Genomic DNA, 17,107 nt, shown 5'->3' with positions numbered 1-17,107 from the left:
TAATTGGTGAGAAAGTAGTTCTCCTTACTGATAATTAAAGAACTTGGAAAAGTCAAAGGAAATGATTTACGTTGCTTAATTTTAAAAACTAAGTTATACAGGCAGACGCGATCTGTGCCTTAAGCGTTCCAGGCTGCAGACGGCTCATTCTGTATTACAGAGCTCCGCGCCTCCTCCCTCTCTTAATGCCGCCGCTTCTCTGACACAGAGCAGTGGGCGGGGAACTATTTTCCCAGCCTCTGATTGGGGAAAAAAAGACCTACTGATCTGCTTCATACCATAGGAAGATGGTAGAATATGATTTTTTTCTTTGTGTTTATGAAATTCAAGTGTTTTAAACGTTTAATTAAAAAGTAACTTACAGCGTAAGTTTCCAAGCTGTTCACAAGGAAGAAAAATCACCCATTTTAATGAGCATAAAAAGTGTTTTTAACGAAACCCGTTTTTAATAGCTTTTAAAAGTCATGCAATTCCTAAGTTATTCAATTCATTGTTTTTTTTCTTAATAAAAAATCAGTCGCCCATGGTGCCTCCAGTTAAATTGTAGAGATTCTTGTTTGAAGGTGTCGGTGTGTTTTGACTATGTTACATGTGGGAGTATGTGTAGTCACGTGTAAAAAGTGTGCAGTGTTGTATATTTTTGGGAAGAATGGGGTTTGTTTAGTTTCATTATCGTTGTTTTTTTTTCTTTTTAGTGGGATTTGGTATATAAAATTGTGTTTGTGTACTGTATGCTGTTTATTGCTTCACATTATTATTGTGTATTATTTTTATTTTATGTGTTGTTATACTTAAAACCCTGGTTGTTGTTTTTTTCTTCAAATGGGAATGTTGTTTTTCTCAAAATATCTGCAAACAACAATAAAAAAATCTCCAGTTCACTTACACCAGTGTTGGTAATTTACATTGAGATTAATTTGAAGAAAACAACAACAACCCTATAACTAATTAAAATAACTATAAGAAGATAACATAATAATAAAATATATTAATATTTGTGAAGCAATTTTTATTATGGTTAAAAGTCAAAGTCTTTCTTTCTGTTTTCCTTTTCATTGTAACTCTGTGTGTCTTCCTATTTCCCACTGTCTCCCTTCCTGACACTTTCTTCTTCCTTCTGGACCCCAAATTTTGAAGCAGCAGTTATCTTCATCATCCTCCTCCATGGACACTCTGAGAAGATAATGACATTATGTTGTATATTACTGCTGAGCTGGGTGTTGTAGTGAAGACTTAAACAGAAAGATGTGGATGAGCTGTGCAGGTGTTCAGCTGTTCGCCTGTCTTTTTGTCTGCAGGATGTGGAGCTGTAAACTAACAGAGAGATGCTGTGAAGATCTGGCCTCTGTTCTTCAGTCTCAACACTCCAGTCTGAGAGAGCTGGATCTGGGTCATAATAACCTTGGGGATTCAGGAGTGAAACTGTTGTCTGCAGCTCTGAGGGATCCCAACTGTAAATTAACAACACTGGGGTAAGTGAACACTGGTGATTTCTTTGTTTTTTATTGTTTTATTTAGGTATGCTGAGACACACAACATTCCGTTTTTCCCATGCATTAGAAAAGAAATACATAGGAAGTAAGGAACAAAAAAGAAGGGGGGCATCTAGGAAGACAAAAAACTGCTGTGCAATTTTATACAAGTTGTTGTTTGTGGCTTCTTTGTTAATATCTCATTACTGAGAAACTCGACATGCAATCTTTCCCATTTCGCTCATCTTTTTTACATGTGTATACAGTATGTTGTTGTTGATTTATAATTCTGTGAGTAATATTCTTCATGAGATTTCATTCACAGAGTCCTTCTTCATTTCAACACAAGGTCTTTCCAGCTTTAACCAGTTTCTAGTGATTTATTTTATGGCTGCAGTTCTGACAGTTCTAAACAAGTATCTTCCTTTCTCTGAAGGCAGTTCATCTGGTGTTTGACCAAGAAATAAAAGGACTCCTAATGAGGATTTTTTTATATTTCTTCAATAATTTTTCACCAATTTATTTTCATACCAAAAGATGTTTATAATATCCCAGGTTTTCCTTGCAATTCGTCCAACAATTTGTGATTCCAAATTTATAATATTTTGTTTGTAATTGGTGTTTCTTTCAATATTTAATATGAACTTTTTGCTCATATTCTCTCCATGAATGGGAATTGCTGGATTTATGGAGATTTGAATGGTATTAGATTCTTCAATTGCTGTGGAAGTGCCAACCTCCTTTTTTCACCTGTGTCTTACTCTTGTATTCCTCCTGTATATTCTGATATTTTATACACATCTGAAAGGATGTAGCTATGGAAATAAGTTAGGTATGCAAAATTTATCAATTTTTTAATCTCTTATCTTAGAGTCTCATTTACTTCTTCTAGGTTTTGAATTTCCCCAGTGTTTTCTCCTCTGTCTCTGTACTTTGACTTTGCCTGTTTGACCAAATCTTGGACTGATCCCTGTGCTTTGAACCCTGCATGTTAAAGACTGTCCTTCAGACTCTCCCTCGTGCTTTAATCAGTTCCTCTCAGCTCAACCCCTGCCTTTTCGATTGCGTCTCTAGTTTCACTTTTGCCTGCCTGCCCTGCTTGCTTCCAGCAGAACAAATCAAAGCATTCTGAAAATAAATTCTGCAATTTAAATACAGTAATCACATAGAAAAGAAGTTGTATTGTGAAAAAAATCAAGAAAGAAATAGTAATTTTGATGGGTTTATAGAAATAGTGTAGCGAAGCTAGTTCGGACATGGTGACGTCATTGCCCTCCCTGCGCGTAGCAGGGACCTTAGCCGCCTGGACTGAGGGAGGTCTCCTTCAGCTCATGTGGCTGGTTCCCTGTTGCGTTACGCCGGAGACCCGGCTTCGCGCCCCAAGTGTTGCAGGACGAACTGCTGGGGTGGAGCGGCAGAGGGCACGAGCCCGTACGGAACTGTGATGGTCACAATAGCATGGGACCCTGACTTTAAACCACATAAAATAAATGTTTTAGTAATGGTCATTGAGATGCATAAGGAAGGTCTGGAACAAGACAGAAATCCTGGAAGTACCTTCATTCTTGCTGTCTTCATCCTTCTCAAGAATGAGAAAGGCAACAGTTTCCATCTATTGAAGTCTTGCTTGAGCTGATTTTCTAGCACCTCTTAATTATATTTTAATGTGTTTTCTAGGTTTCTGGGTATTGCAGTTGCAATCTTATCTTATCCCAATCCTATTGTAAATTAAATTTATTTTTGACCTCCAGGGATATAGATTCCCCACTAACATTGCTTCAGAATTAATCCCTATTCTGACACTACACAGATGTAGTCTGTGATTACATCTGTGAGAACAGGAAAAGTTGTTAAATTTCGGCTGTATATAATAACATCTCATTTTTATAAAGAGCCTGATTGTGTGTTCCTCCTGCTATATCGCCTCCCTCTGTATCCTTGTGTTGTCTTATACTCTGATAGAATAAATCAGTGGTGACAAGCATCTCCTTGTCTTCTTCTCCTGTATGAATTTAAGCTCTCTGACAGAATACTATTAGCCTGTTTGTGTACTTTTGGTTGTATATATAAAAAAACATTGTGAATACCTACAAGTTTTAAATACAAAAGGTTGTTATACCCTGTCAAATGCTTTTTCTGGATCAACGTTTTTTTCCTTTTGGTTTTTGTGTTTGAAGATACAGTTTAGTTTAGCCAAATAATTTCCACCTGGAATGATGTCCTCTCAAACAGTTTATAATAACTCTGCAATTACAAAATGTAATTCTACAATAGAACTATACAGTATACAGTAGACGTCTAAGATTTATTATACTATATGTCTTACTGTGGCCTCTCACCAGGTAGAAATATGCAGGATGAAAAAAAATATATATATATTTTTTCTTGGTTTTCAAAAGATCAAATTTTCAAGTTTTAGCCTTGTCAGACAGCTGAAAATGCTTGTAGATGTTAACATATGTGTACTAGCTTGGATAAAACATCAAAACGAATTTGAACATATAAATAAAGTTACTTAATTTTTGTGAATACAGGACCTGGAATGATAATGGTCACATATCCAGAATTATAATTCAAAAATATGAAAAGCTATAATAGTTATTGCTATATTACTATATAACCCCCCCCCGAGTGTGTTGGGTATATTGTATAATGTATTACCTTGTAATTTGCACTATCTGCTCTTTGTGCTATGTGTATCCTGACTACTATCTTGTCTACAATGTCTGTGTCAGTGTCCTGTCTCTCCTGCCTATATTTGCACCGTGGACCAGGAGGAATATTATTTCATTCTACTGTATACTGTTCAAATAAATGTGAACTTGAACTAATCCTCTGGGCAGTGCTTGGGGAGTTTTAATTGATTTTCACTGCCAGCTTATCAGCAGGGGTGAGTTGTTGACAATAGATGACCCCTGGTTACTAAGTAAACAAACCGGTTGCTGAGGTTTTGTTTTTCTTTTCTGAGTCATGTTACAGAGGCAATAATGGTCAATAATGAATGACAGCAATTTGAACCAATTAGATCCCCTTTTTTCAGACTTTTTTCAGACTTGGTTGTAGTGGTCAGCCAAACAAATGTACTCTTTTGGTTTCCATTGACCCAGTGGTTTAGCAGGCGGAGGCAGTAGGCAAAGGTAATGTAGCGGGAGAACAAAGGCTGGGAGGGAGGAGGAGTGAGAGGTGGGAGCAGGGGACAGAATGAGAGGCCAATCAAGAGGTGTGAAGTCAGAATAGGTGTAGAGAGGTGTGAAATGAAACTTCCAATGAATGGAGAAAATTTAAAAGAAGAGTAGTCTGTCATTAAGAGAAGGGAGAAGGTGTGATCCTAGCTGCAGAATCATTTTGGTTTCGGTAGTCTTTCTGATGTATGAGTTCGGAAAACCATCTTTGAGAACACAGACGGAGAGATTAGAGTGGTCATGAGAAGTGAGAGGTGAAATGAGAAACAATGGGCTTGGAGAGATCTTTAATCTTCACAGCAAACAGGCCATACAGTATTGAAAAAAAGAACAATCTGCCAACCAACTAAAACACACTCATATTCATTTTCAAGTTTTGGCTTCTTGTTCGCTTACATCGACAAGTGAGCAGGAAAGGCCAGTTTTATATCACAATCCTCGCAAACTCTTGCTCTCGCCAGGGGTGAGACCAGCAGATTCTCGTCTTCCTTCACCAACATGGCAACCATGCAGTACTTTCACTTAGGTCATGATTTTAAACTGAAATTTGCAGACTTTTGCAATACTACTTTGATACCAAGAGTTAAAACCCTGTCTGAGAGCTTGGGACCTCTGAGTGAGGTGTGGATCAATATTGGAGGTAGGGTCATGATTTTGATTAGGAGCAAGTGGGAATTATATAGAAAGAAAAGTTCCATTCAGTGCTCTATATTCAGACACATCTTTCTACAGTCTTCTTCATCCCACTGTGTCTCACCTTCCCCGTAATAAAACTGTGATGAGAAATATAAGATGCCTGGTCTTGTAAGAAAAGCTTCCACTCTCATTTCCCTGTCTCGCAGGTTTAAACTTGCTCCTCACTCTCTTGTTCCTCTTTAACTTTGTCTCTTTCTTTCTCTTGTCTGTTCTCCATCTGTCTCAATCACTGTCTTCACAGCAGTAATGCCAGCTAGACCCTTTTCTGTAGTGCTGCTCAGTCAGTATAGAAGTGGTTATTCAGCAAAAGACCAGAGGGGAGTAAGGAGCACTCTGCTTCAACAGTGTGGACAGTGTTGCACACACCTTTCCCCAAAACTTTAAAACTCTAAAATATCAGTGCTTTCCCATACTACAGGAGAGAGTGTGCCTGTGACTCCCTGGGAACACAGTGTGCACTTTGGGGAATCAGTAATATGCATTGAAACTGAATTTAAGTTATAAATTTGTTTTCTCAAACATAATTGACTCTCTCTCACACATTATAATAGTAATTTTAACAGAACTAATGTACAGTACTCTATTGGCAATGGAGTCCAACTGTATAAATATTAATAGTATTCAAGTGAAATGTACAGATGGATCCCAAGTCTAAAGATTTCCCCTGTGGCAGACAAAGTCTGAGGCAGAATTCTGGTTCATACAGACTTGCTCTCTCTTGACCTGCTGTTTTGTACTGAAGTTCAGTTTCCTGACTCGTACAAAATGGATGCAGTCACATGGTCGATTCCTCTGCCAGATTTTGATTGAGATTGTTTATTGCTTCACATTTTGATTATGTGTTGTTATAGTTATAACCTTACTTGTTTTTGTTAAAATTGTTTATTTTCTTCAAAGACAATGTTGTTTTCCTCAACACATCTACAAATAACAATCAAAATCTCCAGTTCTCTTTCTCCAGTGTTGTTAATTTACATTTTGTATTAATTACACCATGTGAAGTATAACCACCAAAGCTATAACTTTAACAAGTCACAATAAAATGTGAACCAATTTCTATCATGGTTAAAAGTTAAAGTCTATCTCATTCTATTTCCCTATTCCAACTCCATCTGTCTCCCGGTTTCACACTGTCTCCCTTCCTGACAGTCTCATCTTTCTTCTTCTTTCTGGAACCCAAAATTTGAAGTAGCTGTTATCTTCATTATCCTCACCCATGGACACTCTGAGATGGATAATGACATGAAGTTGTACAGTATATTACTGCTGAGCTGGGTGTTGTAGTGACTTGGAAAGAAAGGTGTGGATGAGCTGTGCAGATGTTCAGCTGTGCTCCTGTCTTTTTGTCTGCAGGATGTCATGGTGTGAACTAACAGAGAGATGTTGTGAAGATCTGGCCTCTGCTCTTCAGTCTCAACACTCCAGTCTGAGAGAGCTGGATCTGAGTCTCAATAGCCTGGGGGATTCAGGAGTGAAACTGCTGTCTGAAGCTCGGAGGCATCCCAACTGTAAATTAACAAACCTGACGTAAGTGAACACTGGTGATTTATTATTATTGTTTTATTTAGATATGTTAAGACACACAGCATTCTGATTTTCACATGCATCAAAACGTAACACCTATAAAATACAAAACAAAAAAGAAGAAGGGTGACATACAAAATTATTTTTTTGTCAATGTTATACAAGTTCTTGTCTTTGGGCTCTTTGTAAACATATGACAACTACTTACAATTACTGAGAGGCTCAAAACACAACCTTTTTAAAAATATACTGTATACTGTATGTAGTTGATTTTTAATTCTGTAGGTAATTTTCTTCTTGAATTTTCAGTCATAGAGTTCTTCCAGATTTGAACACTAGGTCTGTGCAGCTTTAACCAGTTTCTAGTGATTCTCTCCAGGAAGGTGAATTAGTGGATTTATGCCGATTTGAGATTCTTCAGTTGCTATGGGAGTGCCAGCCTCCCTTTCCATTTGAATCTTACCCTTATCTCTTATATTCCTCCTTTTTTCTAATAAATAGGAAGTAGTATGGTTTGCAATATTTATCAATTTGTTTATCTCTAATCTTTGAATCTCTTTTGAATCTGGGGTTCTGTGCATGGAGTTTGTATGTTCTCCCCATGTTTGTGTTGTGTTCCAGTTTTCTCCCACAGTCAACAAATGTGCTGGCACATAATATACTTCTGAGAAAGCTGACACTGGTGTGAGTGTGTGCTCTTTGATAGAGTGGCATCCTGTCCAGGGTTCAGTCCTCCCTTGTGTCCAGTGCTTCCTGGAACAGGCTCTGGGTAACTGTGACTCTGAATTGGGTAATTGTTTGTTTACAGTGATGTTGATGGAGTTCAAATGCTACAATGCATTTATATTAGCTGAGAGTATAATCTTAAGCACCTGAATAACCATTCCTCTTTTAAGTGGTTTAAAGTCAGGGTTCCGTTCTATACAGTTTGTCTCAAATCTCAAAATGACTTCACATTACAAATTATTGTATATGTGTTTAATTTATTAACACTTTAGCAATTTCTTATTTTCATAATACTTTGAGTTATATTAGCAATAAAAGGTAATGTTTTAATTTAGTTGGATACTTCATCATTTTCCTGAGGAGCTGCCATTCATCCAAGCTGTTAAAGTTAAACACAGCATTAACATTTTAAACAACTAAGATTACATTTCAGGAAGAAGTTCCAAAAAGTACCTTAGATCCAAAGTAGTTATCAACCATGCAGGATTGTCCCTAGAAAACAGCAAATATATTTTCTGTATCTAGAGGCTTAAACCCCAGTGCTTTGAATGACTTAACATCCATGCTTTGGAGAAATACTACAAAGATTTATCATATATCACATCAGTTTTCCTACCATGGCAGGGGCACTGTCAGTCAACACAGAAAATATTTCATTTGTGTCATTTCCTCTTTCCTAAAAATGATTAATAAGCATCTAAGCTACATCTTCCCCTGTAGTTGTTCCATACATGGGTTTTGGGCAGCACAGCTCTTCTCAAATTCCATCTCAGTCACAGTATCTCACAAGAATGGATATACATTTATATCCACATACTCATCATGTGCAACACAAAATAGTTTTACACCTTTTAAATGCCAAGGTTTCTTGTTTGTTTTTCAGCCATTCCACTTACAGATGCATGGTATAACCCCATACCATGCAAAATTATCTACAGTTCACCGTGTTATACCCCAGTACATGATTGACTGGCCAAAATGACTGACAGGTGGCACTTGTGGTGCATTTTTGTTAGTGAAACGATTGCTTCATTTAATCTCTTTACTGTGCATGTTTAAATCTGCTTAATATTGAATATTTATATGGAATTTTACAACTAAAGGGACATTTTAGTATATGATGTAAACTGTATATGGCTGGTATTGGTAGTTTAAAGGAAAAATACACAACGGTATTCCACTTAATTCCTAAACATTTTAAGCATCAAAGTCTTTCATTCGGTTACATACTGTGGTTATTTTGGAAAAGTTTTTACATGCTCTTTCTGACTATATAATGTTTACATTCTTCTTAAAAAGTTATAATGCTTTAACCTTTTCTATGAATACTTGCACTTGTTATCGCAGTAAAAAAACCTCATACTTTTTAGAATTTGTTAAATAGGGAATATGATATGAAATTGCATATCTAAAGAAATTAATAATGATATGATTATATTTATATAGCTCAAATTATCACAGTAGTGCACTTTCTTTGTAAACATCTGCATCAGTTTAACTTATTCACCCACAAATACTTGGAAACATGTTGCCTGCCCTGTTCAGTTATAGTTTAAACTGTCAAGTGGCGTGTTGGTGTAATGGCTTAGGCATTTGACTTACATGCTGGAGGTAGAGGGTTAAAACCTAGCTCTTCCCATTAGTTTTCTAACAAATAAACATTTCTTTGAAAAACTAAAATAGTAAATATTATCGACACTATATTTAATTTGTTGGTATTTCTAAATATCACAACAAGTTCAAAGTTAAGGGAGTTAAGTGATTAATCTTTTCTATGAATACTTGCACTCGTAATCGGAGGAAAAAAAACAATACTTTTAAAAATCCGCTAAATAGGTAACATACAGATGCAGCCATTCAAACATGCATGGTACAAACCCGTACCACACGCAGCTACCCACAAGCCACCGTGGCATACCGGGGTACATGATTGGCTGGCCAAAATGACCGACAGGGGCACTCGTGTTGCATTGGTCATTAGTGAAAAGAGTTAATCATTTCATCTCTTTACTTTGCACATTATAATCTGCTTAGTATTGAATATTTATATTGAATTTTACAACTAAAGGGAAATTTTAGTAGCTGAGCATAAAAAGAAGAGGAGCATAATGCATCTGATGGTCATAAATGATATTAATTTAGGAACATAAACATACTATGTAAACTGTATATTGCTGGTATTGGTAGTTTAAAGAAAAAATACACACCAGTATTCCACTTTCTCCCTTAACATTTTAAGCATCAAAGTCTTACATGTGGTTATTTCGGAAACATTTTTCATGTTCCTTCTGACCATATTAAGTTTATATACTTTGTGAAAAGTGATAACCTTTTCTGCGAATACGCTTGTTATCGGAGTAAACAAAAGCATACTTTTAGAATTTGATTAATAGGGAATATAATATGGAATCGCATATCTGAAGAAATTAATAACAATGTAATGTAATGTACATGTACTGTAGCTCAAACAGTAGTATAAGACTTTCTATGGATATTTGTTCTTCATTTTCAGTGGCTTCCATGTGACTGCGTCTGTGGTGTGATGGCTTAAGTGACTGACTTCTAAGCCTGAGGTCTGGCGTTTGAACCCAGTTATTGCCATGAGTTTTCTTTTAACAATTAACATTTCTTTGAAAAACTAAAATAGCAAATATTATGGACACTATATTGACATTTTTTATATTTCTAAATATCACAACTCATTCAAAGCTAAGTAATTTATGAATAACAACAAATAATTTCCAACTGCGACTAATATTAGTACTGACATAACAAACATGTATGCCATAAGGTGTACGCGTTACTGAAGCTAAAAGTGTAGCCTTTGTCACTAATGTAACCACTAAATAAAGACATTAATATAGAAATCCCTACGTTACGAACTGTATATGGCTGGTGTTGGTATTTTAAGGAAAAAATACACACTAGTGTTGTACTTTCTCCCTAAAAATTTTAAGCATCAAAGTCTTATATGTGGTTATTTCAGAAACATTTTTACGTGCTCCTTCTGACCATATTAAGTTTAATACTTAATAAAAATGAAATTTTGTTAAATTGCCCCAATGGATAAGTTGTTTGGAATTTAACAAGTTTTACAGCTCTTAAGCATACTGTAGTTTTGGCCGCAGGCAGTTTTCCTCTCCCTCTTCATTCTCAAAGTAGAGTAGGTGAAACTTTCAATGAAAGACAGTCCCCCTTCCCCCCACAGACAGACTGACAAATGTTTTATTAGAAAAAGAGATTCACAACGCAAATCTGTGTCAGTCTCCTGTGTAAAAAATCGGTTTGAACATCATGGGTGCTGTTTTTAAGACGCTGCTTAGTAAAGTATAGGAATTTGCCTGCTGTCAGCAGTATTGTGTATATAGTTGACCTTTACCTGAATGGAAACAGGACATAAAGAAAGGGTTTCAGACATCAAATAAAGCTTTATTCCCGTGCTTACAGGTTCCAGTTAGTCTGTAATTACGCATTGATGAAACACCGGAGGTTTATAAAAAGAGATTTAGCTCACTGATACTTTTGTGTAGAGGCTGTGAACATTTTCACAAGTAGAAGTCTTTAAAATGCGTTTTGTTTGAAGGCTTTCTGTGTTTCTCTTGCAAAGATATGGACATAAGAATATTTGTGTGTGGTCAAAAAAATGGCGTCATTTTAATTGATACGCAATTACACACCATCTGTTGTCAGATTGTGAATCAATAAAGGCATTTAATTAAACACATATCTGCAATTTTAATCAAAATGGGGGTAATGGTGTTAGACCATTAGACATGCAATACACTTCCTCATGATCATCTTAGAATCTTTGTGTAAGCTGTAAGTTTTTTTTTACTTTTTAATTATACATTTTAAACACTTTAATTTTGTAAACGCAACACACATTCTGTACAGATACAGTACAATCACATTCTCCTGTCCTCCCGTGGTGTAAAATGAATTAGCAGGTGATTGAGATAACAATGCATTGCCCAATGAGTGGAATGTTCTTTTTTACAAGTGTAAAAAGAGGTGATACGTGTCTCCTCTATAACTCTTCAGTTTACAGAGAAATTCCACTAGACCCTCACAACATTGTCTAATAATACTCTTCTTGTGTCTAATTTTTAGTTTAGGAGGATTTGCGCGATAAGCACATTGTTTAATGGGGATGACATTACCCACATCTATTATCACTGTACAACACTTGAGTTGGGAGTGTCTTTTAATAAAACAGAGCACCTTGCAATACATATACTGTAACTACTTTTGATGGGTAGCCACGTCAGCCTGCATAGTCTGCAAAGGAACAAGTAATAGGTTTATTCCATGCTGAAAAGAGAAGAGAGAAAATGCAACGTTTCGGTTGTGAAGCCTTCTTCAGGTGTGAGGGTCTTCAGCTCAAAATGAAACGTTTGGAGTTTGTAACGTAGGGCGCTCAGAACGCGTTTACTTTAATGAGGGCTTGCCAGTGCGATGACGTCACTGCTTTTCATATGAATAGGAGGGACCTGGTCTGTCAGGGTTGAAGGCAGATCTCAATGTAGCTTGACTGGCTGCTTTCCTGTAAGTGGCGCTGGAGGCCTGGCTTCAATTCCCCAACTGGTAGAACGTGAGCCTGAAAGCACTACGTTATTAATTCTATCTTCTGTGTCGCATTAACTAACTCTTCAATTTATTCCACCAGACAGTACATGAATATAATTATATCATTATTAATTTCTTTAGATAAGCGATTCCATATTATATTCCCTGTTTATCGAATTCTAAAAGTAAGCTTTTGTTTATGCCGGTAACGAGCGAATTCACGGAAAAGGTTAAAACACTATCACTTTTCACAAAGTATATAAACTTAATATGGTCAGAAGGAGCACGTAGAAACGTTTCCAAAATAAACACATGTAAGATGCTTAAAATTAAATTAAACAGCGATGCTTAAAATGTTTAAGGAGAAAGGGAAATACTGGTGTGTATTTATTCTTTAAAATACCAATACCAGCCATATACAGTTTACATAAATGTTTAAGTTCCTAAATTAATATTGTTTATGAGCATGTGAAAGACATGTTGAATCGAAGATTCTCAAAACTTACTTTGTATGATTGGAAACAAATATGTGATCGGATCAACGAAATGCTGTGGTGTTACTTTTTGTCAATGAAAAAATAAAGTATTTTCGTTTACAAAGACTGTTACAAAAAAAGTGGACCAGGGTAAAACTTTGAGCTTACAGCTTGTCCAAGGTCATTCATTATTAATTCTATTAGTATTATCTTCGGTAAAGACTTTGACGAAAAAAATAATTCTGCATAATTAAAATATTTATGATAAAGGTGGTAGGTTGTGTACTTTTGTCCAACTGAGCAATCTTGCTTTCATAAAATATACCAACTTTTTAATATTTAATGATTAACATGCTGTAATACACAGTTTAAAATTAAAAGTCTAAAGAGTATACAACTTAAAATTCTTAATTGAATAAAAATTGTCTCTCAGCAGTGATCGGGATTCGAAACCAGGTGTTTTATGGTGACAGCTCAAATGCTGTGCATGAGAGGTTAAGCTTTATTAGCTCCACCAGGCGGTTATACAAGGTGATTCCGGATACTATTAACACTATTAACTATTAACTAATTTGCATGCGGTGTCATGCGGTTTGACGAGATACGATATGCGTTATAATGTGACATGCCCACTGCGTTGTACCACAGCGTACCATGCTCGTTTTGAATAGTTGCATTTGTATGATGGAATCGCTTATCTGCAGAAATTAATAACAATAATAATTTAATGTTCTAAATATATGTATTGTAACAACCGTGGGTTTCGGTATGGAATGGAGCAGGCATGGGACTAAGGGAATGCAGCTGAACAACACATTTATTAACTCGAACCGGGGGAAGGTACACACACAGGGACAGGAGTTACAGCGCTGCACCTTCACAAACACACACACACGAAGGGAAGAGGGTGTCTCCCAGCCTCTGCACTACTATATACAGTCCTGTAGTCCTGCCCCCAGGTGCCGCTCTCAGCCTGCGTTGCGTGCACCTGCTAAAGCGCCCCGCGTGGCTCTACAGTATTTATATAGCTGGTAGTATTACTGTAATCCACTTTCTTTGTAAACTCGTTTTATTTTTAATTTGACTCATTCATGCATGATGAAGTATTATGTACGCTAAATTAACATGTTTTTGTTTTTTTGTATATAGATTATAACACATTCAATGTTAAGTTATATTAATTATGAAATAAAAATGTGAATACGGTCAGCTGTTCAACCGGTTTAGTTCAAAACACTTTATTCGGTGGGGCAATTCAACAGACGCCTCAAGCCTTAAAGTGAAATTGTATATATTTTAATTAGAATCGAGAATAACAAAACAGTATTAAAAATACCACTGAAACTATAATAATGTGTCTGGTCATTATTAACAGTATTAATTTAATAATAATTATTTCAAGCTTCTTCTATCTTTTTCTATCTTTTTTTTCTTCGGTTTTCATAAGCTTCGCTTATTAAAATACCTATTTATGAGACATGATGATTCAGATGTCAATAACTTTGTGAACAAATGACACAGAGCCTGCAACCTACAGGTTTAAAGATCGGGATTTGTGACAAACTTCACAGCTTTTATTTAAACAATATCTAGTATCTGGTTGCATTTTTAGAAACATTAGTTTGAATAAAGCGGATCCCAGGTGCAAGCGACTTCATAACGTGAGAAGGCATTATGCTATATTTTTTATGCATCAGTTGAAACCTTCTGAAGTCTCTCAAAAACATAAAAATGTAACGTAATATTGTGTGGCCCGATGGGCAACTGATTCTTTTAATTTTAAGAAGTTCAAAAATAGGAAACAATAACACGTGTGCCTCAAATAGACATTGCATGGTTTTAAAACCCATAAAAACCGGTTTAGTTAAAACATGAAATCCACGAAATAAAGGTGATCTCGTTGTGATCATCTTAGAATGTTTGTGTAAGCTGTAAGTTTTTTTAACTTTTTAAATAAACACTTAATTTTGTAAACGCATCACGCATCTCATACAGATACAGTACAATCACTTTCTCCTGTCTTCCCGTGGTGTGAAACGAATTAGCAGGTGATTGAGAAAATAGCGCACTGCCCATTGAGTTCAGTCAGAGAAGAGGTGGCAACGATTGTATTTCTGACTGTTTTGTCACAGTTCAATATTTTAGATACATCTAAATAAAGTCAGGCATCAGGTGCATAAACTATTAGTAATCAATCATTTGTATTAAAATACGTACTGTAATACATCGTTGCACTTCTACATCTTGTAAAACTGTCGCAGGATGTGGGGCGTTGAGACACTCAAAGGGTGGAGATTGATTGGGCTATGTTGATTAGTGTTGCAGGATATGGGCCATTGAGGCAGTAAAAGGCTGGGTGATTAGGTTATGCTGATTTCCAGGGTGGTGTTAATGTTGCCTCTCACTCAGGGGGGCGACTGCAGTTGTCCCAATGAATACCGTCTAGCAGGAACAATTAGGTTAGACTTGGAGGTGTGAGGAGTCACAGAGCCAGTTTAGCCAGACGAAGGGAGGAGGAGAGAGAGCTGGAGAGTGAACAATGAACTGAAAGGGTCCCATGACACCTAGCTCAGCACCCCCACAGTCCTCAGACAACACCAGCTTCCTCCTGGAAAATACTGGGCAAACCTGATTCTGCCAGGTACTGTGGAAAATCCCCTGAAATGGATTGGCTAAGCAGAGGGATAAAAACACCTGAGACAGGACAGAGGGGTCTCGGAACTCCCACTGGACCCTGGAGACGACACAGGCAGCGCCAGGGAAGCTGCAGAGTGCGAGACCATGGAGGAAAGGACCTATTAATCCAGGAATTGACAACTACGGGAGATATTGGCATTGGTACAGAGACTTTTTAATACCTGAAGGCAAAGGACAAAGAACCTGGCCCAGTTAATGGATGCAAACTGAGCGGAAATAGAGTACAGCTCGTGGGAGTATTTCGAGTGTAACCTGAATGGAGACAGGGAAATTGAACTGGGTGATACCCCTCTCCTTAAAGTGGTTGTTTGCCTCCAGGCCATCAACGACTTTCACCGATATTAAGAAGAAATGTGGTAGTGGCCTCTTTTCAGTACTTTACAGAAGAAAAGACTGTTGTCCCTTTGGGTTTCATTGTGCCCCCAACTATTTCATTGTGCCCCCAACTATTTTCTGGTTGTTGTGGATGTTCCTTTTTTATGCTTCTTAGAATAGTAGATTGTGTTGATGTATGTAGAAAATAAAAGGGCACTTATACAATACAAATGCTTGTCGCTGGTCTGTGTGTGCATTGGTGATTCTGGGAGATAAACAGAACCTGTGGTAATGTAGAGGGGCCCTAGCACCCCGTTTATACTGCTAGGTGGCGTAGTTGTACACGACGCAGGGACATTCCTCACCCATAAGGTTCACCTTACTGTGACAAAAACATTAATTTTTTAAGACTGTGTTCAAACATATATTAAATCTGACTATAAAAAAACCAGGGTTCACCCTTTTTCTGTTTATCCCTACTCTCTTTCATGCGCTGCAATTCAGACACAGAATAATTAAAAATGGGAACAGGTGAGGCAGGCAGAGGGAAGGGGGAGGGGGGAGGCATCTTCCCACCTTTATGACTAAAGAAAGTGTCAAGGAGAAAAAAAGTTTGGTGCGGTCTTTTCTGCTTTAAAGGTACACACTCCTTGTGGAAGAATTTTCACCTCAAACGTTTGCCCACCAGCTAACACACAGAAGCAAACTAAATACAAAATGTAAGAATAGCAATTACAAACATACTTGCTTTATACTGTTATACTGTACAGTGTATTAAAACACTCTATAGTCACTACACTGCCCACTAAACCTCTTTCCCACAATTTCACAGGGGCAAGGTCACGCAGCTGATTCACAGTTGGATTCAATTTGATCTTGCAAAAATTCTGATATAATTGTCCATTGTCAACATATTTACTAAAACTACCCATCTCACTGTGTTAGTCTCACTGTACGACCCGCTGCTCACTAAATTTTCACACTCCCAGTAAAATAATAAACCCATTTCCCGCATTGTCACCTCGCACCAGGGGGGAAGGAAAAGTGCCCGCAGTCATTTTTTCCACTGACAAAGTTGATTAAAACCCATTCAAAGGGTGTGATGTGTTAACACAAACTCTGCTTAACGGTATAAAGCAAGTGATATGTTACTGAATACAAAATGTTAGAATAGCAATTACAAACATACTTGCTTTATACTTACTGTTGTAACTGCAAGGTGACTTTCTGCTCAATTTAAAAAAAAGCTACAGTACAGACAAATTTTAAATTCTTCAAGCAAAATTAGATGTTTGTCAATATCTGCAACTTTGCAAGCAGTACACAACTTGTCAAAAGGTACCTTTTGTCTCTTGTACACTCAACAAAGGTTTATATAATTCTGAAATTTGAACGGTATGCCTCAGGGACTCATTAAAGTATTGTAACGAATAGGTTCGCGCAGGGAAATCAA

General features: G+C 36.9%; 1 protein-coding gene across 1 annotated transcript in view; it reads left to right on the top strand.

Moving 5' to 3' along the window:
- The window catches only part of LOC148646745 (NACHT, LRR and PYD domains-containing protein 3-like), a 2,700,574-nt gene that overhangs the window by 324,770 nt on the left and 2,358,697 nt on the right, over positions 1-17,107 (top strand). Inside the window, exon 4 of the mRNA XM_088608537.1 lies at positions 1,299-1,472. Coding sequence (XP_088464663.1) covers positions 1,299-1,472 — 174 coding nt within the window. The remainder of the gene's footprint in view (positions 1-1,298; positions 1,473-17,107) is intronic.

Source organism: Lepisosteus platostomus, chromosome 16 (assembly GCF_059453375.1).
Source record: "Lepisosteus platostomus isolate fLepPlt1 chromosome 16, fLepPlt1.hap1, whole genome shotgun sequence".
NCBI lineage: Eukaryota > Metazoa > Chordata > Actinopteri > Semionotiformes > Lepisosteidae > Lepisosteus > Lepisosteus platostomus.
This window is presented reverse-complemented; position numbering and strand designations above follow the sequence as displayed.